The sequence below is a fragment of the Coregonus clupeaformis genome, chromosome 13 (genome assembly GCF_020615455.1).
Source record: "Coregonus clupeaformis isolate EN_2021a chromosome 13, ASM2061545v1, whole genome shotgun sequence".
Classification (NCBI taxonomy): Eukaryota; Metazoa; Chordata; class Actinopteri; order Salmoniformes; family Salmonidae; genus Coregonus; species Coregonus clupeaformis.
In genome coordinates this window covers 15933558-15961116 of record NC_059204.1, presented here as the reverse complement: position 1 = coordinate 15961116, position 27559 = coordinate 15933558, and the positions used below count along the sequence as shown (strand labels likewise).

At 44.4% G+C, this 27559-nt stretch overlaps 1 protein-coding gene across 5 annotated transcripts in view; it reads right to left on the bottom strand.

The window, feature by feature from the left end:
* usp28 (ubiquitin specific peptidase 28) overlaps positions 1-24385 on the bottom strand; it is a 47242-nt gene extending 22857 nt beyond the window's left edge. Inside the window, exons 1-18 of one of the 5 annotated variants that reach the window (XM_041893852.2) lie at positions 24213-24385; positions 20277-20351; positions 16753-16876; positions 16503-16584; positions 16012-16174; positions 14313-14399; positions 13724-13882; positions 13466-13536; positions 12699-12775; positions 12271-12419; positions 12002-12129; positions 11171-11284; positions 10648-10833; positions 10006-10229; positions 9381-9451; positions 8498-8726; positions 5825-6127; positions 5335-5501 (exon numbers count right to left, since the gene is read on the bottom strand). In XM_041893852.2, coding sequence (XP_041749786.2) covers positions 5335-5501; positions 5825-6127; positions 8498-8726; positions 9381-9451; positions 10006-10229; positions 10648-10833; positions 11171-11284; positions 12002-12129; positions 12271-12419; positions 12699-12775; positions 13466-13536; positions 13724-13882; positions 14313-14399; positions 16012-16174; positions 16503-16584; positions 16753-16876; positions 20277-20351; positions 24213-24260 — 2457 coding nt within the window. In that variant the 5' untranslated portion in view covers positions 24261-24385. The remainder of the gene's footprint in view (positions 1-5334; positions 5502-5824; positions 6128-8497; positions 8727-9380; positions 9452-10005; positions 10230-10647; positions 10834-11170; positions 11285-12001; positions 12130-12270; positions 12420-12698; positions 12776-13465; positions 13537-13723; positions 13883-14312; positions 14400-16011; positions 16175-16502; positions 16585-16752; positions 16877-20276; positions 20352-24212) is intronic. The other 4 variants (XM_041893850.2, XM_041893851.2, XM_041893848.2 and 1 more) reach the window with 4 other exon arrangements.
* Between the last annotated feature and the right edge of the window lie 3174 nt (positions 24386-27559).

Below are 27559 nucleotides of genomic sequence, written 5' to 3'. Positions count from 1 at the left end.
CCCAAATAAATGCTTCACAGAGTTCAAGTAACAGAGACATCTCAACATCAACTGTTCAGAGGAGACTGTGTGAATCAGGCCGTCATGGTCAAATTGCTGCAAAGAAAACACTACTAAAGGACACCAATAAGAAGAAGAGACTTGCTTGGGCCAAGAAACATTAGCAATGGACATTAAACCGGTGGAAATCTGTCCTTTGGTCTGATGAGTCCACATTTGAGATTTTTGGTTCCAACCGCCGTGTCTTTGTGAGACGCAAAGTAGGTGAACGGATGATCTCCGCATGTGTAGTTCCCAACGTGAAGCATAGAGGAGGAGGTGTGATGGTATGGGGATGCTTTGCTGGTGACACTGTCCGTGATTTATTTAGAATTCAAGGCACACTTAACCAGCATGGCTACCACAGCAGTCTGCAGCGATACGCCATCCCATCTGGTTTGCGCTTATTGGGACATTTGTTTTTCAACAGGACAATGACCCAAAACACACCTCCAGGCTGTGTAAGGGCTATTTGACCAAGGAGAGTGATGGAGTGCTGCATTAGATGACCTGGCCTCCACAATCACCCAACCTCATCCCAATTGAGATGGTTTGGGATGAGTTGGACTTCAGAGTGAAGGAAAAGCAGCCAACAAGTGCTCAGCATATGTGGAAAGTCCTTCAAGACTGTTGGAAAAGCATTCCTCATGAAGCTGGTTGAGAGAATGCCAAGAGTGTGCAAAGCTGTCATCAAGGCAAAGGGTGGCTACTTTGAAGAATCTAAAATCTAAAATATATTTTCATTTGTTTAACACCATATGTGTTATTTCATAGTTTTGATGTCTTCACTATTATTCTACAATGTAGAAACTAGTAAAAAATAAAGAAAAACCCTTTAATGAGTAGGTGTGTCCAAACCTCTGACTGGTACTGTATATATATATATATATATATATATATATATATATATATATATATATATATACATATACAGTGGGGGAAAAAAGTATTTAGTCAGCCACCAATTGTGCAAGTTCTCCCACTTAAAAAGATGAGAGAGGCCTGTAATTTTCATCATAGGTACACGTCAACTATGACAGACAAACTTGAGCATTTTTTTTCCAGAAAATCACATTGTAGGATTTTTAATGAATTTATTTGCAAATTATGGTGGAAAATAAGTATTTGGTCACCTACAAGCAAGCAAGATTTCTGGCTCTCACAGACCTGTAACTTCTTCTTTAAGAGGCTCCTCTGTCCTCCACTCGTTACCTGTATTAATGGCACCTGTTTGAACTTGTTATCAGTATAAAAGACACCTGTCCACAACCTCAAACAGTCACACTCCAAACTCCACTATAGCCAAGACCAAAGAGCTGTCAAAGGACACCAGAAACAAAATTGTAGACCTGCACCAGGCTGGGAAGACTGAATCTGCAATAGGTAAGCAGCATGGTTTGAAGAAATCAACTGTGGGAGCAATTATTAGGAAATGGAAGACATACAAGACCACTGATAATCTCCCTCGATCTGGGGCTCCACGCAAGATCTCACCCCGTGGGGTCAAAATGATCACAAGAACGGTGAGAAAAAATCCCAGAACCACACGGGGGGACCTAGTGAATGACCTGCAGAGAGCTGGGACCAAAGTAACAAAGCCTACCATCAGTAACACACTACGCCGCCAGGGACTCAAATCCTGCAGTGCCAGACGTGTCCACCTGCTTAAGCCAGTACATGTCCAGGCCCGTCTGATGTTTGCTAGAGTGCATTTGGATGATCCAGAAGAGGATTGGGAGAATGTCATATGGTCAGATGAAACCAAAATATAACTTTTTGGTAAAAACTCAACTCGTCGTGTTTGGAGGACAAAGAATGCTGAGTTGCATCCAAAGAACACCATACCTACTGTGAAGCATGGGGGTGTAAACATCATGCTTTGGGGCTGTTTTTCTGCAAAGGGACCAGGACGACTGAACCGTGTAAAGTCTGTGTTGCCCAGCGACAGCCCCAAAACATCACTGCTCTAGAGGAGATCTGCATGGAGGAATGGGCCAAAATACCAGCAACCGTGTGTGAAAACCTTGTGAAGACTTACAGAAAACGTTTGACCTGTGTCATTGCCAACAAAGGGTATATAACAAAGTATTGAGAAACTTTTGTTATTGACCAAATACTTATTTTCCACCATAATTTGCAAATAAATTCATTAAAAATCCTACAATGTGATTTTCTGGATTTTTTTTCTCTCATTTTGTCTGTCATAGTTGACGTGTACCTATGATGAAAATTACAGGCCTCTCTCATCTTTTTAAGTGGGAGAACTTGCACAATTGGTGGCTGACTAAATACTTTTTTTCCCCACTGTACATACATACACTTTTTAATATATATTTTTTGCTAGATAAAGTCTTAGGCATATAGTTGCCTAACCTGCATACTTGTCTGGTAATAAAAAAAGTCTGTCACCCCCCCAAAAATGTCTAATGCTTAAACAATGAAAACTTTAATTACAGCATATACAGTGCATTAGGAAAGTATTCAGACCCCTTTACCTTTTCCACATTTTGTTACGTTACAGCCTTATTCTAAAATTGATTAAATAAAAAAATGTCCTCATCAATCTACACACAATACCCCATAATGATGAAGCGAGACCCTTTGCTATGAGACTCGAAATTGAGCTCAGGTGCATCCTGTTTCCATTGGTCATCCTTGAGATGTTTCTACAACTTCATTGGAGTCCACCTGTGGTAAATTCAATTGATTGGACATTATTTTGAAAGGCACACACCTGTCTATATAAGTTCCCACAGTTGACAGTGCATGTCAGAGCAAAAACCAAGCCATGAGGTCAAAGGAATTGTCCGTAGAGCTGCGAGACAGGATTGTGTCGAGGCACAGACCTGGTGAAGTGTACCAAAAAAATGTGGAAGCATTGAAGGTCCCCAAGAACACATCGGCCTCCATCATTCTGAACTGGAAGAAGTTTGGAACCACCAAGACTCTTCCTAGAGCTGGCCGCCCGGCCAAACTGAGCAATCGGGGGAGAAGGGCTTTGGACAGGGAGGTGACCAAGAATCCGATGGTCACACTGACAGAGCTCCAGAGTTCCTCTGTGGAGATGGGAGAACCTTCCAGAAGGACAACCATCTCTGAAGCACTCCACCAAATCAGGCCTTTATGGTAGAGTGGCCAGACAGAAGCCACTCCTCAGTAAAAGGCACATGACAGCCCGCTTGGAGTTTGTCAAAAGGCACCTAAAGGACTCACCAACCATGAGAAACAAGATTCTCTGGTCTGATGAAACCAAGACTTAACTCTTTGGCCTGAATGCCAAGCGTCACGTCTGAAGGAAAGCTGGAACCATCCCTACGATGAAGCATGGTGGTGGCAGCATCATGCTGTGGGGATGTCTTTCAGCGGCAGGCAGACTAGTCAGGATTGAGGGAAAGATGAACAGAGCAAAGTACAGTGAGATCCTTGATGAAAACCTGCTCCAGAGCGCTCAGGAGCTCAGACTGGGGCCAAGGTTCACCTTCCAATAGGACAATGACCCTAAGCACACAGCCAAGACAACGCAGAAGTGGCTTCAGGACAAGTCTCTGAATGTCCTTGAGTGGCCCAGCCAGAGCCCGGACTTAAACCCGATCTAACATCTCTGGAGAGACCTGAAAATAGCTGTGCAGCGACGCTCCCCATCCTACCTGACAGAGCTTGAGAGGATCTGCAGAGAAGAATGGGAGAAACTCCCCAAATACAGGTGTGCCAAGTTTGTAGCGTCATACCAAAGAAGACTCCAGGCTGTAATCGCTGCCAAAGGTGCTTCAACAAAGTACTGAGTAAAGGGTCTGAATACTTATGTAAATGTGATTTTTCTGTTTTTAATTTTTTATACATTTGCACAATTTTAACAAAACCTGTTTTTGCTCAGTCATTATGGGGTATTGTGTGTAGATTGATGACGGAAAAAAACAATTTAATCCATTTTAGAATAAGGCTGTAACGTAACAAAAATGGAAAAAGTGAAGGGGTCTGAATACTTTCCGAATGCACTGTATAATTGAAATAAAATATAATGATTTTTCTGACTGGATCCTCTTTCGATTGATAAACTGAGTCATAAAATGTACATTTACTGTGCATGAACTTAGTTTGATCTTTAAAATAACGGAAGGTCCATAAACAAAAACAAAAACAATTGGGATTCATTCAGGACTATATGCACTGACCACTAGAGGTCTCATGTACACCATTTATGATTAAAGTTTGCAGTTTGCCCAGGTAGGTAGTCTGTCCAGCAAGCAATGGAATATGTGACACAAGCCCCGATTACAGTTATATTAAGCATAAGGCGAGTCAAATCTAGACCTAACATTCAGATACTACTGATACTACTATCAGTCTGACAACAAAGAGCAACTGATATATCGCGATGGATCCTTGTCAACAGGTAATATGCCTACGTTTCATGCACATTCACAAAATTATGTCGTCACTCAATGTTGACAAAAGCCACGTCATCAGCATTCACAGAAGCATTCTCAAAACATTTCACAGTCCTGAAAACGAGCATCAGTCCGAGCTAGCAACCAACCCACGGCTTGTCGCTGGAATACGCCAGAACTCTCAAACTAACCAACCGTAAAGTACAGTAAGGGATATAAAAAGCTAAAGGTTCTATTTAAAGCCATGCCTGTCACTGGCCACAGCTCCTGCACCTCCTGACAGAGTCTCCTCAACATCCCCCAGTGATAAACCAGCTGAGGACTATGTGGAATGCTGTTGGGATGGCCAGGGGAGGGTGTCCAGTGACTGGCTGCTAGGGCCTTATCACCTCCAGGGAGGGGGGTGTGGTATGTGGGGAAAGGGGCTTTCGCTAAATAGTTGGAAAAATACTATTGTATACTAACAAGACTGTCTTTGTCCAAACACAACTAGTACGAAATGACATATTGAAACAAAAATGAAGCTCACACGTACAATCTCACAAAAGACTTGGTTAAAACTGAGACGAGATTGCAGGTTGCAGGTTGGCCTAGCGGTAAACACAGCTGCCTTTGGACTACACATAGCCACTGTCTAAAAGAAAGATATATAAAATAGAAAAGGGAGTTATTCTCTGAGTTATTTGTTGTTGTTTATCTCACACTGAACCCATGTATCACCCCAATGTCATGACTCATCCTAATGTCACACCCAAAACATCCAGTAGCAGCAGCTATCACTATGCAACAGGGAAGTAAGAGATATAGCCCTAGGTATATATGTGTATGTGGCCTAGATAGAGTATATGATCTTTATTCAATGGGTGCTCATATGACAACCCCAGATCCCTCTTTTCACCCTGCCCACCTGTCTGTGTTGCTGCCCCTCCTCGTCCTCACTGGTATGTTGGCAAGGCTCTGGCGAGACAGTGCCAGAGACAGAGACAGCCTGGTGGTTGCTCTCCTCTGGGCTGCTGCCAGTGCTCTCCGGTGACACAGGGACCGGGGACTGGGGCTGGCTTGTTGGAACTGGCTCTGAAACAGGACAAGGACCATGAGTGGAACAGGCAACTATAGTCAGAACTCAGATCTTAAAGACTGTATACAGTCTCCTGCAGTCCTGCTGGTTTACATTTTTCACTAGTGCTTAATTGAAATTTTGAATTAAATAAACTTTATCAATTTTATGGAGAGAGCGAAACTGATTCATCACCATCGGCAGACAGACAGACAGACAGAGACAATAGTGCTTGGCCAAATGTGGTGACTAAAAGACAAGGATGAAAACCAGCATACACCGCCACCCTCAAAGACCAGAATTGTGTAACTCTGACATATAAATGTATGTCCAGACCAACCTCCAGATTCCATAGCTGGTTTAACAACCGATTCTGCCTCATGTTCCTGTTCCCCAGTGGGTTCCTGGGCAGGCCCAGGTTGGGGGACTGGTTCTGCTGGGTCGTCTTTACTGGGCGCACGAGTGGAGGTGACGGCTGCTGTGGGGGTTGATGGTTCCTCCTGTGGCTGCTGGCAGAACTGGTCTTCCCACTCCTTGAGCTCCTGCTGGAACCAGCGGTTGTCCTCGCGCACGTAGCGCCTGAGGATGGGTGGCAGGGAATCCATGGCCTGCATGACCTGGCCTGTCTCGTCATCTGTGTCCTCTGTGGACATAATATATCATAAATATAACAATCACAACGAGCTAACTGATAACAGTCAATAGTAACCTAAACTACTAAGCAGCATACACTGAAAAACTATGTAGATAAACCGGTCAGGTCTACAAAACCTAACACCTGGTCAGGCCATGAATTGGATATTCATAAATGTATTTATGTATAGATCAAGTGAAGCAGTTACAGTGTGGACAGATATAGCAGGTATACACTACATGACCAAAAGTATGTGGACACCTGCTTGTCGAACATCTCATTCCAAAATCATGGACATTAATAATGGAGTTAGTCCCCTCTTTGCTGCTATAACAGCCTCCACTCTTCTGGGAAGGCTTTCCACTAGATGTTGAAATATTGCTGCGGGGACTTGCTTCCATTCAGCCACAAGAGCATTAGTGAGGTCGGGCACTGATGTTGGGCGATTAGGCCTGGCTCGCAGTCAGCATTCCAATTCATCCCAAAGGTTTTCGATGGGCTGGAGGTCAGGGCTCTGTGCAGGCCAGTCAAGTTCTTCCACACCAATCTCAACAAACCATTTCTGTATGGACCTCGCTTTGTGCACGGGGGCAATGTCATGCTGAAACAGTAAAGGGCCTTCCCAAAACTGTTGCCACAAAGTTGGAAGCACAGAATTGTTTAGAATGTCATTGTATGCTGTAGCGTTAAGATTTTCCCTTCACTGGAACTAAGGGGCCTAGACCGAAGCATGAAAAACAGCCCCAGACCATTATTCCTCCTCCACCAAGCTGTACAGTTGGCACTATTCATTGGGGCAGGTAGCGTTCTCCTAGACTTTTCCACTTCACAATAACAGCACTTACAGTTGACCGGGGCAGCTCTAGCAGTGCAGATATTTGACGAACTGACTTGTTGGAAAGGTGACTTTCTATGACGGTGCCACGTTGAAAGTCACTGAGCTCTTCAGTAAGGTCATTCTACTGCCAATGTTTGTCTATGGCAATTGCATGGCTGTGTGCTCGATTTTATACACCTGTCAGCAGGTGTGGCTGAAATAGCCGAATCCACTAATTTGAAGGGGTGTCCACATACTTTTGTATATATAGTGTAGATACAGTATAGGTATGGTTAGATGTAAACAGCACTGTGACATGTCAACTTGAGCCTTCTGTTTGGCGCTGGGCTGGGGCTTGATACTTGCCCTGAGGCCAAGCGTACCTGCTGTGGCATCTGTGTGCTCAAAGAGACATGGAGCTCTGCTCGCTGGACAGTGCCAGCAGGCAGTCCAAATTAATTTAGCTGAGCACGATTTCAGTCCAAATTAATTTAGCTGATATGTTTTTGGTCCCTGGAATACATTCTATTTGATAATTTTTTGGGGATCCCCATTAGCCGACGCCAATGGCGACAGCTAGTCTTACTGGGGTCCGACATATAACGAAAAATACATTACAGACAAAACACTTTACAATTTACAGACATTTAAAAACATTAACATGTAGTGTGTGTGTGCATCTATCAGTTACTTGACCATATCAGAGTACAATAATCAAGATAAGATAAAACTAGAGCCTGCAGGACTTGCTTTGTGGAATGTGGTGTCAAAAAAGCAGAGCATCTTTTTATTACAGACAGACCTCTCCCCATCTTTACAATCATTGAATCTATATGTTTTGACCATGACAGTTTACAATCTAAGGTGACACCAAGTAATTTACTTCTCCTCAACTTGTTCAACAGCCACACCATTCATTACCAGATTCAGCTGAGGTCTAGAACTTAGGGAATGATTTGTACCAAATACAATGGCCACCCATTCCAAAACAGACTTCAACTCTTTGTTAAGGGTTTCAGTGACTTCATTAGCTGTAGTTGCTGATGTGTATATGGTTGAATCATCAGCATTCATGGACACACATGCTTTGTTTAATGGCAGGTCATTGGTAAAAATAGAAAAGAGTAGAGGGCCTAGAGAGCTGCCCTGCGGTACACCACACTTTACATGTTTGACATTAGAGAAGCTTCCATTAAATAAATAACCTCTGAGTTCTATTAGATAGATAGCGCTGAATCCACGATATGGCAGAGGTTGAAAAGCCATAACACACAAGTTTCCTCAACAACAGGTATGGTTAATAATATCAAAGGCTGCACTGAAATCTAACAGTATAGCTCTTCTTATTATCCATTTCTTTCAACCAATCATCAGTCATTTGTGTCAGTGTAGTACATGTTGAGTGCCCTTCTCTATAAGCATGCTGAAAGTCTGTTGTTAATTTATTTACAGAGAAGTAGCAGTTTGCTAAGAGCTGGCAGCAAGCTGATAAGTCTACTGTTAGAACCAGTAAAGAACCATAGCTAGTTTCTCAGTGGAATGGGGTGAAGGGATATGGGTACCTGCGATGAGGTGAGGCAGCCTGTCGTCGATGTACATTAGACAATAGGCGCTGGCGTTGGTCATGCCTCCGTACGAGTCTCTGACCAGCTCCTCCCAGGAGGACTCGCTGACGATGACGTCGTTGTACTTCATCCAGCGCTGGTTGGCGTGGTCGTAGATATAAGCCCAGTAGTGGCCGGCCGAGGCTTGGCCCTCGTGGACGAGGACAGCGTGAAGCCTGTACGGCACCTTCACACGTCAAACAAGAGGGTAGGACCAGAAAAGTAGAAGTTTCAGCCGAATCTTTCTGTATTGGCCGGTGCACATTCAAACAAGAACTTTAGGTCCCAGAAATTCATGTTTCAGCAGAAATCTTCGGTATTGGCACGTGTACACATTAAACAATGGACTAAAAATGTTTCAGACATTCTATAATTGCTTCTGCACACATAAACCAAAAGCTTTTTATAACCTCTGCTTTGTTACTAGCATAGCATAGCATGCCATGGCATCTCATTACATATACTGAACTCATTACATTCTTGTTATTAACTTCTCATGACATTCAACACCAATGCACTCTCTGTTCCCACCCACAATGGTGCTGCATCGTGATAATGTGATAATGCACACATGCTAAGGCAACAATATCTCACTCATTGCCAATGGAAACATGTAAGAATGTTTTTCAGTGTGTGGGATACTGTTAATCAGTCTTGTCTCTTGTGACAGACCGTTAACAAAATGCTAAATCGAGTACCTACACAAGATTTGGGTCTGGGTTCTGAGATGAATCATTATGCAACGCTTGTGACACATGTTCAACCTGACAAAGTGATATTAGTGTATCACATGCTTTAACCTGACACAGAATGTCAGATAGATGAGTACGAGGGATCTTACCTGACACAGGCTGTTATCCGAGTACATGGCCTCCAGTGCAAGGCTGACCCTGTCGATGCTGGCCTTTAGCTCTGAGCACCGAGACACAGACACACAGATCAATGCAGTGCACCTGGGGCCATGCCAGACACACACACACACACACACACACACACACACACACACACACACACACACACACACACACACACACACACACACACACACACACACACACACACACACACACACACACACACACACACACACACACACTCTCTAGAGTAGACACTCTGGGATAACTGACTGACAGCCAGGATAGGCTTTCAGCTCATGATACACATCCAATTGAAAAACGATCACTAGAAATGTACAGTAAATGAGCATGATCAAATATAGCTTCAAATCATCTCTAAAAATTAAACTTGCTCTCATGGAATGTAATTTCCCAATCACTACAGATATATGATATAAATCAAGTACTATTTGCATGTCAAAATGTCATGGGATGTATTAGATCCATTGCTAAAATGTTGGTGCTATGCATATCTTACAGTGTGGCTTTAATGTACAATAAAAAATTAAATATTTTGACCCCAAATACAGAGAGGTTATCATTAGTGAATCAAGGTGTAAATCACTGTACCGTTCATGTTGTTCTCCACCTCTGTCCTCCAGCGCTGCAGGCAGGTCTTGACAAAGCGCAGCTCTTCCTCGGTCACACTGTGAGGGGCGGGGTGAGGTGGGGTGTCCATGGGGGGTCTGCACTGGGTGAAGGGCTTGTAGATGGGTGTCCTCTGGCCCGAGGGGGGCTGTTGCTGGCAGGTGGGGCTGTCGGATGGGCCTGTGTCTCCTGGCTCCTGGCACTGACTGAGGAGACCCACAGAGGAAAAGCAGGATGTAAACAAATGGGGTTGGCATGCAAAAATACAGTAAAGACAGTGACTGATGTACTATACATAGGCTAACAGGTAAAACATTACAGGGTTTTGGTAAATTTCATTTCAGAAATTAAATGGAATAAATAGAAATCTATTTCCCATCATTTTTTACTAGGAGTTTCAAATTTATTAACAGATTTTCAATTATGTCCTGAATTGACTGACTTCACATTGACATTCTAGGTAGGAACACGTAACAAAGTGTTTACGCTCTCTTCAGCAGCTGGCACTGCGGTCATATTGAGTAACGGTAAGTGTGGCAGGACTAGATTTTGTGTAAGCACAAGAAACTAGAAATTCACTCATAGCCTTGACTAGTGAGACAAAGTTGTCCCAGAGGTCCTTGCCTGGTGTCGTCAGGGTTGGCCTCTGTATGCTGGGTGTTGCTGCTGTGGGGAGTGGGGGAAGAGGTACCCAGCCTCACATCTTCAGCTGGGGAGACACTAGTGGGCTTAGTGGAGGCAAACTCCAACACGTACTGTAACATGTCTGCCAGGGGATACTTTGTCGGCCCTGAGCCATAGTTTCTGTAGCTGGAAACAGAAGGAGACAGAGGTTGAACTGACAGTAAATTGGCAAACAATTACAAGCAAGTTTCATCAATAACATTGTCGGTCATGACTCATGAGCAGGACATTTCCTACGTGAATCAAAATACTAATATTATGGGACCACTGCGTGTATGACAGTTTTTCTACTTACTCATGATTCATTCACTTTCAATGGACACATTTGGAGGTATCCATCCTGTTGCAGTCATCACTGACTTTTTCAATGAAAAATGATTAACTAAAAGAACACGTGTATTGGCGTGTACAAACCTGATGTGTCACCCTGCTTTACAAACAGTAAACTCGATAGTAAACTCACCATTCCAGTTTCTGCTGCAGGACTATGAGCTGCTCCTTCAGTCTCTTCACCTCTCCTCTCCTGTTGTGGGTCTGCTCATTGTTCTTGTGAAGGTATCTGTTCGCATACAGTAAACTTAGTTTACCACAACAAAAGTTTATTTGACTCGGATTCCCCACTTACAGTATCATCATTACAATGCAATACAATGGTCAGTCTAAATGAATGCCGATACTCAATATGATTATAAACTGGGTGGTTCAAGCCCTGAATGCTGATTGGCTGACAGCCATGGTATATCCTCGGGGGTTTGTGTTACAGTATATGGCCAATATACCACGGCTAAGGACTGTATCCAGGCACTCTGCATTGCGTCATGCATAAGAACAGCCCTTAGCCATGGTATATTGGCCATATACCACACCCCTTGGGCCTTATTGCTTAAATATAAACCATCACACTACCTCCACAGCGACGTGAGAAACTGATCAACAACTACAGGAAGAGTTTGGTTGGAGTCATTGCAGCTAAAGGTGGCACAACCAGTTATTGAGTGTAAGGGGGCAATTACTTTTTCACACAGGAGCATTGGGTTTTGCATAACTTTGTTTATGAAATAAATGAAATAAGTATGTAATTGTTGTGTTATTTGTTCATTCAGGTTCCCTTGATCTAATATTAGGTGTTGGTTGAAGATCTGATAACATTCAGTATCAAAAATATGCAAAAGTAGAGAAAATTTGAAAGGGGGCAAATACTTTTTCACAGCACTGCATATGTTTAGATACATATGAACACACATAAATATACATAGATTTTGTTTTTTTCTCAAATGAATATCAAACAGCTCACCTGTCCATATATATGATTTGTGGGAACTCTAGTTTCTTGTGAATCTTTTCTGGGCGTCCTAAAGACTGGTTGAATTCAAACCTGGACAGTTCAAAGGTCAACACTGGTGGTAACTTTGAGAACCACCTCTGGAACAGAGAGAATTCACATCCAAATTAACATTTCCATATACATTTCTATTTCTATTACATTTACATTCATATTTACTTGGCTTAACATTCACAACAACTTTCAGAGTAAACATAAAGCTAGGAGTTTGGTATGCTCACCTCGCTGCCAGACGAAATGGTTTGATCCGAATGTAGGGCTTCAATCTCCCCTTCTACCATGGCGCCTTCAAGACATTCATCCAAGTTGTTGAAACCGTTCACTTGTAAGGGGTACTGGCCAAACTGCTCGATGTTGGATAAGGTCTTGCCTACACATGGTCAAACATCGATGTGAATTGACAGAAAGAATACGGATTGCATAAGAAGGGTCAGGAGTTTTTCTTCACCATGTGACCTCAGCAGGAAAAACTCTGGGGCCTACATAATGGCTGTATCAGATTATGACTAGTCATACAGGGTCATAGCCCTTTAATGATAGTGACTACGGTCATAGCCTAAAAACTAGCTTTTCCTGGTCAGGTCAGGTGATCAGGAAATACTCATGGCCCTACAGTATAACCAAAATGAAATGTCCATTCTATACTTACCCGCATGAGTTCTCTCTGCCACAAATGTCCCATAGAACAGCTGAACCATTGGGTTTTCTTTTTTATCTTCCGGGCTACTAAAGATAAGATCACTTTTATACCTCGAGCAATTCAATATCTGATTTATTGTACGTCAAGACACAAATAATACTGGTACAGTAATAGGAATACTTATTTTATGTTCAGTACATTTATATTTATATTTTAGTCATTTAGCAGACGCTCTTATCCAGAGCGACTTAGAGTTAGTGAGTGCATACATTTTATTATTATTATTATATATTTTTTTCATACTGGCCCCCCGTGGGAAACAAACCCACAACCCTGGCGTTGCAAACGCCATGCTCTACCAACTGAGCTACACGGGACTACAGTACTGGAATGTCAATAATGGAATGTCAATGTCAGATAGCTGAACCAATTACAGTAGCTATGGAATCTTAGTTAGCTACAGGGGCGCAACTTTGGTTTTAGAAGTGGGCGCAACTTTGGTTTTAGAAGTGGAGGGGACATAATATTTTATTTTTTAATTTTTTTATCCAGTCGGATAAACACTCCAAACAGCCTACCCGACTGCTCGGAGGTGTCCGCATGGTCCTAAAGCACACCGTTGCCTTGTTTTGTATCACATTCCAATGATAAAACTAGGCAATTTCAGAATGTGGGGGGGACATGTCCCCAGTGAAAGTTGCGTCCCTGGTTAGCTATGACAATAAATATGTGCTTTCGTACAGAACTGACTGTTAAGGATCAAATCCTTGACTTACTTTCCATTAGCAGCCAGCTGAAAGGCATCTTCAAGCCAGTCAAGGAGTTTGTGGGTGAACTCACTCACATCCTAGAATTAACACATCTGAAATTAACATCTTTGTATACAAAGCAGTTGTTGTAAAGTGGTGTCCATGACCCAGGTGTGTGTGTGTGTGTGTGTGTGTGTGTGTGTGTGTGTGTGTGTGCGCGCGTGTGTGTGTGTGTGCGTGCGTGCGCATGCACTGACACAAGTGTGCATGCACGTGTGCGTGTACCTGTTGGACCTCAGTGTGTACCTGTTGGGCCTCACTGGATCTGAAAGCATCTCTCAAAAGCTCTACGGCAGCAGACGGGTCCACAAACCTGCGAGTGGAGCCCACCATGAGAGCAAAGAGACAGCGGAGCTCCTGCATGAAGGCTATGTTCCTCTTGTCCTGAGAACACAGGCGTATGTTAGGCTTTTCTCACTTCACAGAGCTGCACTGGAAAACCTGGGTAACGCTTTACTGATTTTTTACCTGTTTTCAACAATATATCGCCATATGCAGAGGGGTCCATATAACTTTGTACTTACACTTAATAATAACTTTCATGAGCCTTTCTTATAATTCTTATAAACGTATATATACATTTTTATAACATTTGATTATAGCATGTAGCCTACACTGTTTATAAATGGTTTATCAATGCTTCTTCATGGAAGTTACTATTAAGTGTTACCCACTATCTTTATGCACACTCTATAACCCTGTAGTCTAGTTTCCCCTCTAACACCAGCCAGACATCCCCTGACTCTTCAGCCTCTGGGACCCAAAGGTCCCTTCTCTGTTCCTCAGGGCTCCTGGCCCTCCATTGGACACTCACCGAGTGGCTCTTACACTTCTCCAGGATTCGCTCAGACAGGCAGTAGTTAAGTACCAATCTGCGGAACACTGGCAGGTGGAACAGGGACTGAAATAAGAGACAAAGATGATATTGGTCACCTTTCCATCACTCTGTCTGTCTTTTCATGTGTAAAATGTCATTGTCGAGGATACTTATGGAGGTTTTAACACATGAGAGTCACAGTTAAGCAAACAAAAGAAAATGCCATTGAGATATAACTTTACTGTATGAGACAGGGTGATGGTAATTTTCGTCTCATAAGACGAATAAATTAGATAATTTTATCTTTATATTAGTTAGTGACAAGACACTTCATCGATGCTGGCGAACTATAGTGTGTTTTATTTCTAAATCTTAACTCTGTGTAACATATACAATACAAAATAATGGAGACTTAAGTGCAGTTTTGAAGCAACAACAATATACCCATGTTTTTGATCGCATTAGGCCTGTGTGTCTTCTCTACTTTCTCATTTCCCAGAAACTTAATTACAGCTTATCACAATCTTACTGTAAAGCGTACCACACCAGATACAACAGAAATATGAGTACACAGCCACATGCGGTCATACAGCGAGTCTCAATCAGATAACTACATTCTATTGGCAAATTGTGATGGAAAGAGTCAAATAAAAGGCTGGATTTAAAATGCAACGATTTCAAACGACTTCTCAGCCACTCAAAATGTGTGCATGCATTCCTATCCCCTGATGATATTTCCTTTGGGTTTTTGGTGCTTTAATCGATGTGGCGCATATCTGAACGAAATTAAGACACATGAGCGTTCCCATTTGGCCTAATCTACAGATATAAACTAATTTCAGTCCAGGCTGCAGAGTTCATCGCTCGCTCTATCATCACAACACTGCACTATTTAATTACCCTTGCAGTCTATCAATATCAATGTAGGCTTGAATTTCAGCAGATCCACCTGATAGGCCCGGCTAAATTTAGTCTGGAATGGACTCTTAATAGAATTAGAGCACCATGAAGCTTTTGCGTTTGGAAAGTAAAAACCCTTACCCCACCACTGCACCTCATCTTTCCCCATCCTCCTGGTATTACCGACAACTCAATTAACACAATATGGCTTGATTGTGTGGCAACAGTTTGAAACGATATGTTCTGAAATGTTTGGTTTCAGTCGAGAAAGCAGAGTGAGAAGTCAGGTAATATCTCTTGACAGAAGTCGACATCGTTCAGCGAATTGGACGCAAACATGTGTTTGAGGCCTTCTCTCCTAGTGGTAATATTTTGAACCGAGTCACACCAGAAGTCTTGAAAGGTTTCGGAAAACGGAGAGAGGTTCTAAACATGGTTATCACATATACACCAATTAGGAGGTGGTGCAGAAAAGTCAAGGTCATATTATAGAGACCATAGGAGTCCAAGGGATTCTGCAGATTCTGCAAAATTCAAATACAACCTTTACTGTACGACATCAACCTTAGTAACAGCAAGGACCCGACTGGTGATACAACAGGTGGTCTTAAATGGCAAAGCATGAACAAGGTCCACAGCACAAACCCAAATGTTCTACTTAACTTTTTATCCTGTTCATCTCACTGGCACAATTCTATTTTACTGTGCATATATTTTGTGTATATTTTAAAGTGCAAGCTCCAGAGCAGACACTGTTAATGACTGTGTATTTTTGTGTATATTGTGTGTACCTCACCTGTATGACGGCACTGAACCAGCAGGTGTTGCCCACATTGCGGATGCCCACGGGCCACTCCTCCTGGCGGATCCAGTCTGCAGGGATGCAGCTCTCTCCTTGGGCCTCGCAGCGCTTCCTCTTCACCCGTGCAGCACTGTCCTCCACGCTGGCCTCCAGCGCCCTGGAACACACCAAAACATGCCACTCATCAACTGTAGACAATGGTCTGATTGAGAGTTACACCTGGGTTGTGTTCATTTGGCACCAAATGGAAGAAAACTGACAAAAATGGGGAGGGTCCAATAAGAAATACATTTTCTGTTGCATGCTCTTATGAACAGGACCCTGGTATTCCTTTTTCGTTGACGTTATCTATTGCTCATACAGTACCTCTGTGTTCACTTCAGATAATATAACTTTTTAATTGAGAGATGACTCTCAATTGGTGACTTCGTTCAGCAAGAAAACAGCAAACAAAGGGGAAATGGTGAGGTACTGGACTACTATACCTGTTGAGCTCTCGCTCCTCTGCCTGGGATTCTTGCAAGCTGAGCTCAATGGCTGTCTGAAGGTCATCTTTAGGAGGAGCACCTGAGGAAATTTCAGAATGATGGAGAGTCACAAGTTTGCATAGCTTTGATGTACTCAACAACAGAAATCAGTTTGCATTGGGAAACCAATTATCTTCTTCGTTCATCACCAGACCTTCAGTATTTTGCTCCTTTCCTTAGAGACTTTCCTTCTCAACTTCCAGCCTACCTTTCTGGCCCCCCCAGGCCTCCCTGTTGACTTCTGTGTCTGGGGTGTCCTCAGTCCCCTGGCCCTCCTCTGGTGGCTGTGTGGTCAGCAGCCCAACAGCATGGCTGATGTCCCCCTGACTGGCCTGATATCAGAGATATAAGAGTAGGCATTACAATGTGTCTTTTCCCAGAACTCCCTGGCCTGGTGCCAGTCTGTTTCTGATATTAACAACTCTGACAAAGGACAGAGCAGCTAAAGCAGAGATAAACTGGCATCTATGTGACACTCTGGCTCCACGGACCTTGATATTTGAGCCAGGGTTGTTTAGTTTCATTGTTTGGGTGTATTTCTATGTTGGGGATTTCTGGTTGTGCATTTTCTATGTTTGGTTAATTGTTCTTGATTAGTCGTATGACTCCCAATCGGAGGTAACGAGTGTCAGCTGTCGGCTCGTTATCTCTGATTGGGAGCCATATTTATACTGTGTGAGTTCACTTTGTGTTGTGGGTTATTGTTTCTTTGTTGCTGTTAGTAGTATTCAGTATAGAACTTCACGGATCGTCATTTGTTGTTTTCTTCGTGGTTGCTTTAAGTTAATAAAGTCATCATGTTCACTCGCAACGCTGCGCATTGGTCTCCTCCTTCAGACGATCGTGACAGAATAACCCACCCCAAGAGGACCAAGCGGCGTAACAAGCGGCAACAAGACCTACCTACGCAGGATTTATGGACGCCTCCTAAGGATTTTTGGACATGGGAGGAGATTCGGGCTGGAAAGGGTCCTTGGGCACAACCGGAGGAACATCACCGCCCTCGTGAAGAGCTGGAGGCAGCTGCAGCCGAGAGGAGGTGGTATGAGGAGGAATATCACCGCCCTCGTGAAGAGCTGGAGGCAGCTGCAGCCGAGAGGAGGTGGTATGAAGAGGAAGCGCGGAGTCGAGGCTGGAAGCCCGTGGTTACTCCCCAAATTTTTTTGGGGGGGCACATGGCTTGGGCGCCTGGGCAGCAGGAGGCTGCCACAGGGAGAAAAGGAGAGAAGGCTATCGGATTACGGGAGCCATTGGCGAGTAGAGGGAGGGAAGTTGTTGTGGCACGGCATGAGAGACTGAAGTGTGTTCCCAGTCTGGTCCGGTCCGTTCTTGATCCCCAGTTAAGGCCAGTGGTGGGTGTTCCCGGTACGGTCCGGCCTGTTCCTACTCCACGCACCAGGTCCACGATGTGCGTCGCCAGCCGGCCTGAACTGCCCGTCTGCCCAACGCCCGTCTGAACTGCCCGTCTGCCCAACGCCGTCTGAACTGCCCGTCTGCCCAACGGGCGCCTGAACTGCCCGTCTGCCCAACGCCGTCTGAACTGCCCGTCTGCCCAACGCCCGTCTGAACTGTCCGTCTGCCCAACGCCGTCTGAACTGCCCGTCTGTACTGAGCCTACAAAGCCGCCCGTCTGCCATGAGCCTTCAGAGCCGTCCCGCCAGACCGGGAGCCGCTAGAGCTCTCCGCCAGACAGGATCAGCCAGAGCCTTCCGCCAGACAGGATCAGCCAGAGCCTTCCGCCAGACAGGAGCAGCCAGAGCCTTCCGTCAGATCGGATCAGCCAGAGCCTTCCGCCAGACAGGAGCAGCCAGAGCCTTCCGCCAGACGGGGATCAGCCAGAGCCTTCCGCCAGCCAGGAGTGGCCAGATCCGTCAGCCAGCCATGAGCAGCCAGATCCGTCAGCCAGCCATGAGCAGCCAGATCCGTCAGCCAGCCATGAGCAGCCAGATCCGTCAGCCAGCCATGAGCAGCCAGATCCGTCAGCCAGCCATGAGCAGCCAGATCCGTCAGCCAGCCATGAGCAGCCAGACCCGTCAGCCAGCCATGAGCAGCCAGATCCGTCAGCCAGCCATGAGCAGCCAGACCCGTCCAGCCAGCCATGAGCAGCCAGATCCGTCAGCCAGCCGCGAGCAGCCAGATCCGTCAGCCAGCCATGGGCAGCCAGATCCGTCAGCCAGCCATGAGCAGCCAGATCCGTCAGCCAGCCATGAGCAGCCAGATCCGTCAGCCAGCCATGAGCAGCCAGATCCGTCAGCCAGCCATGAGCAGCCAGATCCGTCAGCCAGCCATGAGCAGCCAGATCCGTCAGCCCGCCAGGATCCGCCAGATCCGTCAGCCAGCCAGGATCCGCCAGAGCCGTCCTGCCAGGATCCGCCAGAGCCGTCCAGCCAGGATCCGCCAGAGCTGTCCAGCCAGGATCCGCCAGAACCGTCTAGCCAGGATCCGCCAGAGCCGTCCAGCCAGGATCCGCCAGAGCCGTCCAGCCAGGATCCGCCAGAGCCGTCCAGCCAGGATCCGCCAGAGCCGTCCAGCCTGGATCCGCCAGAGCCGTCCCGCCAGGATCCGCCAGACCACGACCTGGGCCAGAGCCGCCACCAGGGACAGACGCCCACCCAGACCCTCCCCGAGACTGTATGCTGGTGCGCCCGGAGGTCGCACCTTTAGGGGGGGGTAATGTGACACTCTGGCTCCACGGACCTTGATATTTGAGCCAGGGTTGTTTAGTTTCATTGTTTGGGTGTATTTCTATGTTGGGGATTTCTGGTTGTGCATTTTCTATGTTTGGTTAATTGTTCTTGATTAGTCGTATGACTCCCAATCGGAGGTAACGAGTGTCAGCTGTCGGCTCGTTATCTCTGATTGGGAGCCATATTTATACTGTGTGAGTTCACTTTGTGTTGTGGGTTATTGTTTCTTTGTTGCTGTTAGTAGTATTCAGTATAGAACTTCACGGATCGTCATTTGTTGTTTTCTTCGTGGTTGCTTTAAGTTAATAAAGTCATCATGTTCACTCGCAACGCTGCGCATTGGTCTCCTCCTTCAGACGATCGTGACAATCTAGGCAAACGGCTACCCCTAACCTTAAGTTTGACCTCTACGTGACAGAGTCCTTCTAAAGGATTTGTTCCGGGGACTGACCGGGAAATATAGGCTATCTCAAGACAATGGTCAAAAGCCTGGTGAGAGAGCCGGCTGACAAAAATGTCTGTGACAATGGACTTTATTTTGACTTTCAAGCACGTAAATTGCTGAGAACTCTTTTGCAACAACGACCTGAAATGTTCATAGCTCAAATGTACTATATGCAGGTTTTCCCTCCAACTAGTTCATGCTCATTGACTAATGGTGTAGGCATGACATCATCTCACAGTTGTCTTCTTAGACACTACATCATTGGTCTCTGACACGGCATACAGCTAATATCATGTCACAACACAATTAATCAAATCAAGACGTGGTAATAAAAACATTTGTTCCCAGAGTGTCTTCAGGACCTACCTTGAAGTCCTCTCATAGTGTCATTGAGACAGGCCAATCATTTAGCTGAACAATATCTAAGAAATGGTTTAGGTGTATGATAGGCCTGGACCACCAAGCAGAAATCAATAAACTTTGAGTTGGCTTAGGTTACTGTCTATCTATCTATCTATCTACAATATGACAACGTTATACTGATTAAGCAGGCAGAACCTAAGCCTATCTGCCTGTCTGTCCACAGTGTTTGGTACTCACATTAAGGGCCCTGAGGAGGATCTGTGGGTCTTGGATACCAGTGATCTCCCTCAGCTGGTTGATCAGCATCTGGCTCTGAGGAGTGACATAACGTCAATGAAGAACAAAAGGCTTTCCGTTAACCTGTTGCTAGGGTGAAAATAGTCTCTACAATGAAGGTATGCAATTGTTTATATGACCTTCCTGGCAAGATTGGAAAGAGTTCACGTTCTAGAGGTTATCTTTTCCAGTCCTTTCCTTTAAACTCCAATCCTTTAACCCTGATTAGCGTGACAGAGTATTGCTGAGTAATAATTACTCAGATGAGCTATGGAGCTCTTTTATTACAACTGTAAGATTGATGGATTTTTTTTGTCTCTGGGGCTAGGTTGATAATCTCATCATGGACAACTTCAGCATTTTAGCAGCTAATTACCTACTTTGCAACTACTTAGCATGTTAGCTAACCCTTCCCCTAACTTTAACCATTTAACCTAACTCCTAACCCTAACCTTAACCCCTAGCCTAGCTAACGTTAGCCACCTAGCTAACGTTAGCCACAACAAATTGGAATTCGTAAAATATCATATGTTTTTCAAATTTGTAACATATTGTACGAATATTCCAATTTGCAACATATTGTACAAATTGCAATTTGTAACATATCATAAGAATTGTAATTCGTAATTTATCATACGAAATGGATGATGGACATCCACAAATTAATACATACCATATTAAAATATAGGTATTACCACTAGTCATGCATTTAAGTTATTAACACTAGTCATGCATAGCCTAACAATTCAAGTTATTAACACTAGTCATGCATAGCCTAACAATTCAAGTTAACACTGGTCATGCATAGCCTAACAATTCAAGTTATTACCACTAGTCATGCATAGCCCTACAACTCATCCAGAATGCCGCAGCCCGTCTGGTGTTCAACCTTCCCAAGTTCTCTCATGTCACCCCGCTCCTCCGCACACTCCACTGGCTTCCAGTTGAAGCTCGCATCTGTTACAAAACCATGGTGCTTGCCTATGGAGCTGTGAGGGGATCGGCACCTCTGTACCTTCAGGCTCTGATCAGTCCCTACATCCAAACGAGGGCATTGCGTTCATCCACCTCTGGCCTGCTGGCTCCCCTTCCTCTGCGGAAGCATAGTTCCCGCTCAGCCCAGTCAAAACTGTTCGCTGCTCTGGCACCCCAATGGTGGAACAAGCTCCCTCACGACGCCAGGACAGCGGAGTCACTCACCACCTTCCGGAGACATTTGAAACCCCACCTCTTTAAGGAATACCTGAGATAGGATAAAGTAATCCTTCTACCCCCCCCTAAAAAATAAAAATAAAATATTGTAAAGTGGTTATCCCACTGGCTATAGGGTGAATGCACCTATTTGTAAGTCGCTCTGGATAAGAGCGTCTGCTAAATGACGTAAATGTAAATGTAAATGTAAACTTAACATATCATACTAATTGGAGTGTACTGGATTAACGTTTACTATGTTACGGCTACCCCCGAGTCCAGGTTGGGTTGAGAAAAAGAGACAGAGAGCATATCAAAATGATTTGTGCATATGTCACCTCCAGTCCACATTACTAGGTCCATTTTTAACTGGAGTAGTGTTGCCGGAGTCTATGTGAGGCCATATGAGTCTATGTGAGGCCATATGTTCCACCACCACGTCGGTACTCCAACCCAATGTTTCCCAAACCGGTCCCAGTCCTGCACAAACCTGTATTTGATCTATTCCAACACTAACACACCTGATTAGTTGTCTAGTTGAATCAGGTGTGCTATATAATATGTGGAGTGGCTGAGGGTCACAAGGAGCAGTTCGGGAAACACTGCCTTTTTTTTTGGGGGGATTTTAACCCCTTTTTCTCCCCAATTTTGTGGTATCCAATTGGTAGTAGTTACAGTCCCTGTCCCATCGCTGCAACCCCCGTACAGACACGGGAGAGGCGAAGGTCGAGAGTCGTGCATCCTCCGAAACACAACCCAACCGAGCCGCACTGCTTCTTGACACAGTGCCCGCTTAACCCAGAAGCCAGCCGCACCAATGTGTCGGAGGAAACACTGTACACCTGGCGACCAAGTCAGCGTGCACTGCGCCCGGGCCCGCCACAGGGGTCGCTAGATCGCGATGGGACAAGGACATCCCTGCCAGCCAAACCCTACCCTACCCTGGAAGACGCTGGGCCAATTGTGCGCCGCCCCATGGGTCTCCCAGTCGCGGCCGGCTACGACAGAGCCTGGACTCGAACCAGGATCTCTAGTGGCACAGCTAGCACTTCGATGCAGTGCCTTAGACCACTGCACTACTTGGGAGGCCCTGGGAAACACTGCCTTAACAAATTACAAACATGCCACATTAATGGGATGGAACCAACTGAAACATTCCCTCAAAGCTATGCCCATTGTTTACGGTCTGCCAATTTGCGAGATCAGATAAGTCTCACCTAAGTCCGCAGACTGGTAAATACCCTAAGTGTACAAAACATTAAGAACACCTACTCTTTCCATGACATAGACTGACCAGGTGAATCCAGGTGAAATATATGATCCCTTATTGATGTCATTGTTAAATCCACTTCAATCAGTGCAGCTGAAGGGGAGGAGACAGGTTAAAGAAGGATTTTTAAGCCTTGAGACAATTGAGACATGGATTGTGTATGTGTGCCATTCAGAGGGTGAATGGGCAAGACAAAATATTGAAGTGTCTTTGAACAGGGTGTGGTAGTACGTGCCAGGCGCACCAGTTTGTGTCAGGAACTGCAACGCTGCTGGGTTTTTCACGCTCAACAGTTTCCCATTGGTATCAAGAATGGTCCACCCCCCAAAGGACATCCAGCCAACTTGACACAACTGTGGGAAGGATTGGAGTCAACATGGGCCAGCATCCCTGTGGAATGCTTTAGACACCTTGTAGAGTCCTTGATGTTTTGTACACTCAGTGTAAGTTCAACATCACTCATTCATAGCGTACATAAGTCATCATCCATTTATACCTAATACAATGCAACTAAAAGTATTCTTAACCAGCCATAGCTGAGGCTTTGAAATGATACACCGGATCAGTAGTGGCTAAACAGTTAAAATAATATGGGCCAGCTAAGGGGAGTGAGGCTATATAAAGCCCTCACCCCCATAGCAGCAGGTGGACATGTCAGGGTAACAGTGTGAAGGCAGCCAGACACACAGACCTGGGACCATGCAGACTTATATGGAGAGCTGGGGTCTATCTTAGCCTCTTGGTCCGCCTCTATTTTGGGCCCTGACATGGATAGCTAGCGCCTCTGTTTATCATTCCACTCACCATGCCACCGGGGTTTGAGTGACAAAGGCAGTGGGTGTTTCTCTGACACACACAAAAAGCCACCACAGACCCCTGACACAGATGACTGTAGATAGACATTAATTGGGGAAAAAATACAGTTATCATCATGCTATAAAATGGGATCGAGACATATTGTTTAAGATTAACTATAAAAAATGAAAGCTGATGGGGTTTTGTCCAGTTAAGACACTGGTGTATATGTCAAAACTGATGGTATGTATGTTGTTATAGTGGTTTTGACAGATTACCTTTCTCTGATTACTGTTGTTATTTAAAAGATTGATTGAAAATAACATAACTATTTTGCCAACTGTTTGTCGTGATACGTTGAACGAGACAAATTGTCAAACATCTTTTCAGGACAGGATACTTAGTGACAACCGTTTAGAAACACAGAATTTCCCACACTTGAGGTAATTGAAACAACTGTGTCATTCACTGTTTCACTGAGGAATAAGGTCGTGTCGTGATATATAATTTGGTGGCTGTCCACACAGACAATGTAGGCTGTAACGTTATGTGTTTTGGTTAGTTCTTAACAATCTCATGCAAGGTTAGAGCTTTTGAAATGTCACTTGCATTGTGATTCCACTCCGTTACTTAGTGCTCACCGAATTCGTTGAGTTTTCCCCATGTTCACTCTGTTGTTCAACTCTCATGGCAGCAAAGCCCGAAATTATTGTTTATTTCCCCAATTCCTTCAGCGCTACTTCGTAGTCAAACCAACTCCATCTGTCAAACAGCCACACACAAGCAAAGCAGTGTGGTGTCCTTGCCTGTCAAAAAAACGTGCGCGTGCAAGCAACGTGGGTGCGCGCGGTTACGTCTATGGTCATGGGCAATTGATACAGTATATCAGTGCAAGGGGGGGTCTTGAGTGGGGGTTTCCTCCCATTTACTAAATTAGAGTTTTTAATCCTGATGCTGACCTAGTGTGTAGCAGCTAATTAACTGCTGTATGACCTGTTGGTAAGATGTTATCTCCCCTGTTGACTGAGGTGAATGAAGCTACAGCAGCCACGATGATAATGTCTGGGGTAATTTTTGCTTGTTCTCCAAATAGCATTTAAGCGTTTTAGCTCATTTACTGCATTTCTACACAATTTTAAAACGCTTAAATGCTATTTGGAGAACAAGCAAAAATTACCCCAGACATCATCTGCTACACACTAGCTCAGCATCAGGATTAAAAACTCTAATTTAGTAAATCAATGAGCAGTTACGTAGCCTACCTAGCCATCTACAGCAATCTTCCAGCTATGCGTTGGCGCAGTGGCGACCCATCATTCAGGGCAGGTGGGGCTCTGAACCCAACCTGTTTAGCATGTTATTTTGTGTCCCATATCAGTTTGCAAACAATTAAATAAAAAAAATACATGTATTGAGTTAATAAAGCCGCATACAAAAATTGTCTATTTTTTGCTTTCTTGAGTAAGGCAGCTCCAAAATGTAGGTGTTCAGCTTAGCTCAGTGCTTTCTGTGGTGGAGGGGCAGCCAGTGGAAAATACAGAGCATAGGGGTTGGTAATCTTCTCTAGTTGCGCCGTGATTGGCTCAGTGTTCTGTCACTCATGGGGAGTCGCCGCAAAATCTACAGGGAGAGCTAGCAAGTTCAAGCCCCCTTGGGTGTTGCCATAGATTTACATTAGAAGTGCCCATCCAAGAATGCTCAAGGTCATTGGCCACAGATAAAATGACGGCAAATCACATTATATCTACTGTAGCTTTAATTGGACTGATCATGTCAACATCTTACTTTCAAAATCTTAGCTAGCAAGCTAGACAAGCAGTCATCATCATGAATCACGTCGACAATCTACTGGCAAATCCTTTTCAATCTTTTTCATATGAAGAGAAATTATAGATAAAACGTATCGGTGCTCATCGGCCATTGCATTGGACATAAACATTACACAACAAGTTGGAAATTGCAAATTCAACAATGGATTTCTAGAGCTCCGACCTGAAGATCACTGACGTCATGATTCGACCTTGTTTTTTTCAGAGTTCCCAATTGTCTTGAAAGCACCATAAATCCAGAGAATTTGCCCACAAGGATCGCTGTGCCACCTCATAACTTAGCCTACTGTTCTGACTTGGTGGTGCACGTGTAGCCTATAACCTGTTTTAGAGAAATGTCATCATGGAATACTGTAAGAACTTTCATTGTCTGCTTATATGCCCCCTTTATTTATCATACGGTTCTGACTTGGTGTACAGGGAGAATACTGTAAGAACGGCCCCTATTCTGAATTCTGTCGCTGTACATTTCAAAAGTGCTGGACAAATAGCTATATTGACTATGTCCGTCTTAGCTCGCTCATTAATGTCTTAATCGAAATGACGGATTGCCTCTTATCCGGTCATCGTTCCCTTATGCCATAGTTTGTACATCTCAATTGTCAGTAGAAACCATATTTGTTTAAGGAAGTCAGCCATATCAGCTATGTTTTTTTTTTAAAGGCAGTAAATTAGGCTGAATGAACTGTTTCGCTGCCAGACAAGGCTCCGCTGATAGCCAGGTGTAGCAGTGGTAAAGATTCCCTCCATGGTGCTAAAAAGACAACTCTGCTGTTGGGACAGCTTTATGTAGGCCCTAACAGTTTGTGTCCACCGTTTGTTACCGTTTTAGTGCAATTAATGTATTGTTTAGTGTTGTGGCTTTGCTGGCATGCATCAAACATTTAGTTTTTTTACGTTTTCCCCACCAAGATTTATATGCTAAAATCGCCACTGCGCTGGCGGCTGTCTCAGAGCATTTCATATTATTTTGTACATAAATCCGAGGCACTCCATTTAGTATGATATGTTCAGTTCAGCATTTGTGGAATTTCTTTCCTTCTTAATGCGTTTGAGCCTATCAGTTGTGTTGTGACAAGGTAGGAGGGGTATACAGAAGATAACCCTATTTGGTAAAAGACCAAGTCCATATGATGGCAAGAACAGTTCAAATAAGCAAAGAGAAACGACAGTCCATTATTACTTTAAGACATGAAGGTCAGTCAATCCAGAAAATATCAAGAACTTTGAACGTTTCTTCAAGTGCAGTCGCAAAAACCATGAAGCGCTATGATGAAACTGGCTCTCATGAGGACCACCACAGGAATGGAAGACCCAGAGTTACCTCTGCTGCAGAGGATATGTTCATTAGAGTTACCAGTCTCAGAAATGGAGCACAAATAAATGGTTCACAGAGTTCAAGTAACAGACACATCTCAACATAAACTGTTCAGAGGGGACTGTGTGAATCAGGCCTTCATGTATGAATTGCTGCAAAGAAACCACTACTAAAGGACACCAATAAGAAGAAGAGACCTGCTTGGGCCAAGAAACACGAGCAATGGACATTAGACCGGTGGATTTTTGGTTCCAACCGCCGTGGCTTTGTGAGACGCGGTGTGGGTGAACGGATGATCTCCGCATGTGTATTTTCCACCGTAAAGCATGGAGGAGGAGGTGTTATGGTGTGGGGGTGCTTTGTGGTGACACTATCTATGATTTATTTAGAATTCAAGGCACACTTAACCAGCATGGCTACCACAGCATTCTGCAGTGATACGCCATCCCATCTGGTTTGGGCTTAGTGGGACTATCATTTGTTTTTCAACAGGACAATGACCCAACACACCTCTAGGCTGTGTAAGGGCTATTTTACCAAGATGGAGAGTGATAGAGTGCTGCATCAGATGACCTGGCCTCCACAATCCCCCGACCTCCACCCAATTGAGATGGTTTGAGATGAGTCGGACGGCAGAGTGAAGGAAAAGCAGCCAACAAGTGCTCAGCATATGTAGGAACTCCTTCAAGACTGTTGGAAAAGCATTCCAGGTGAAGCTGGTTGAGAGAAAGCCAAGAGTGTGCAAAGCTGTCATCAAGGCAAAGGGTGACTATTTGAAGAATCTCAAATATAAAATATATTTCAATTTGTATAACACTTTTTTTGTTTACTACATGATTCC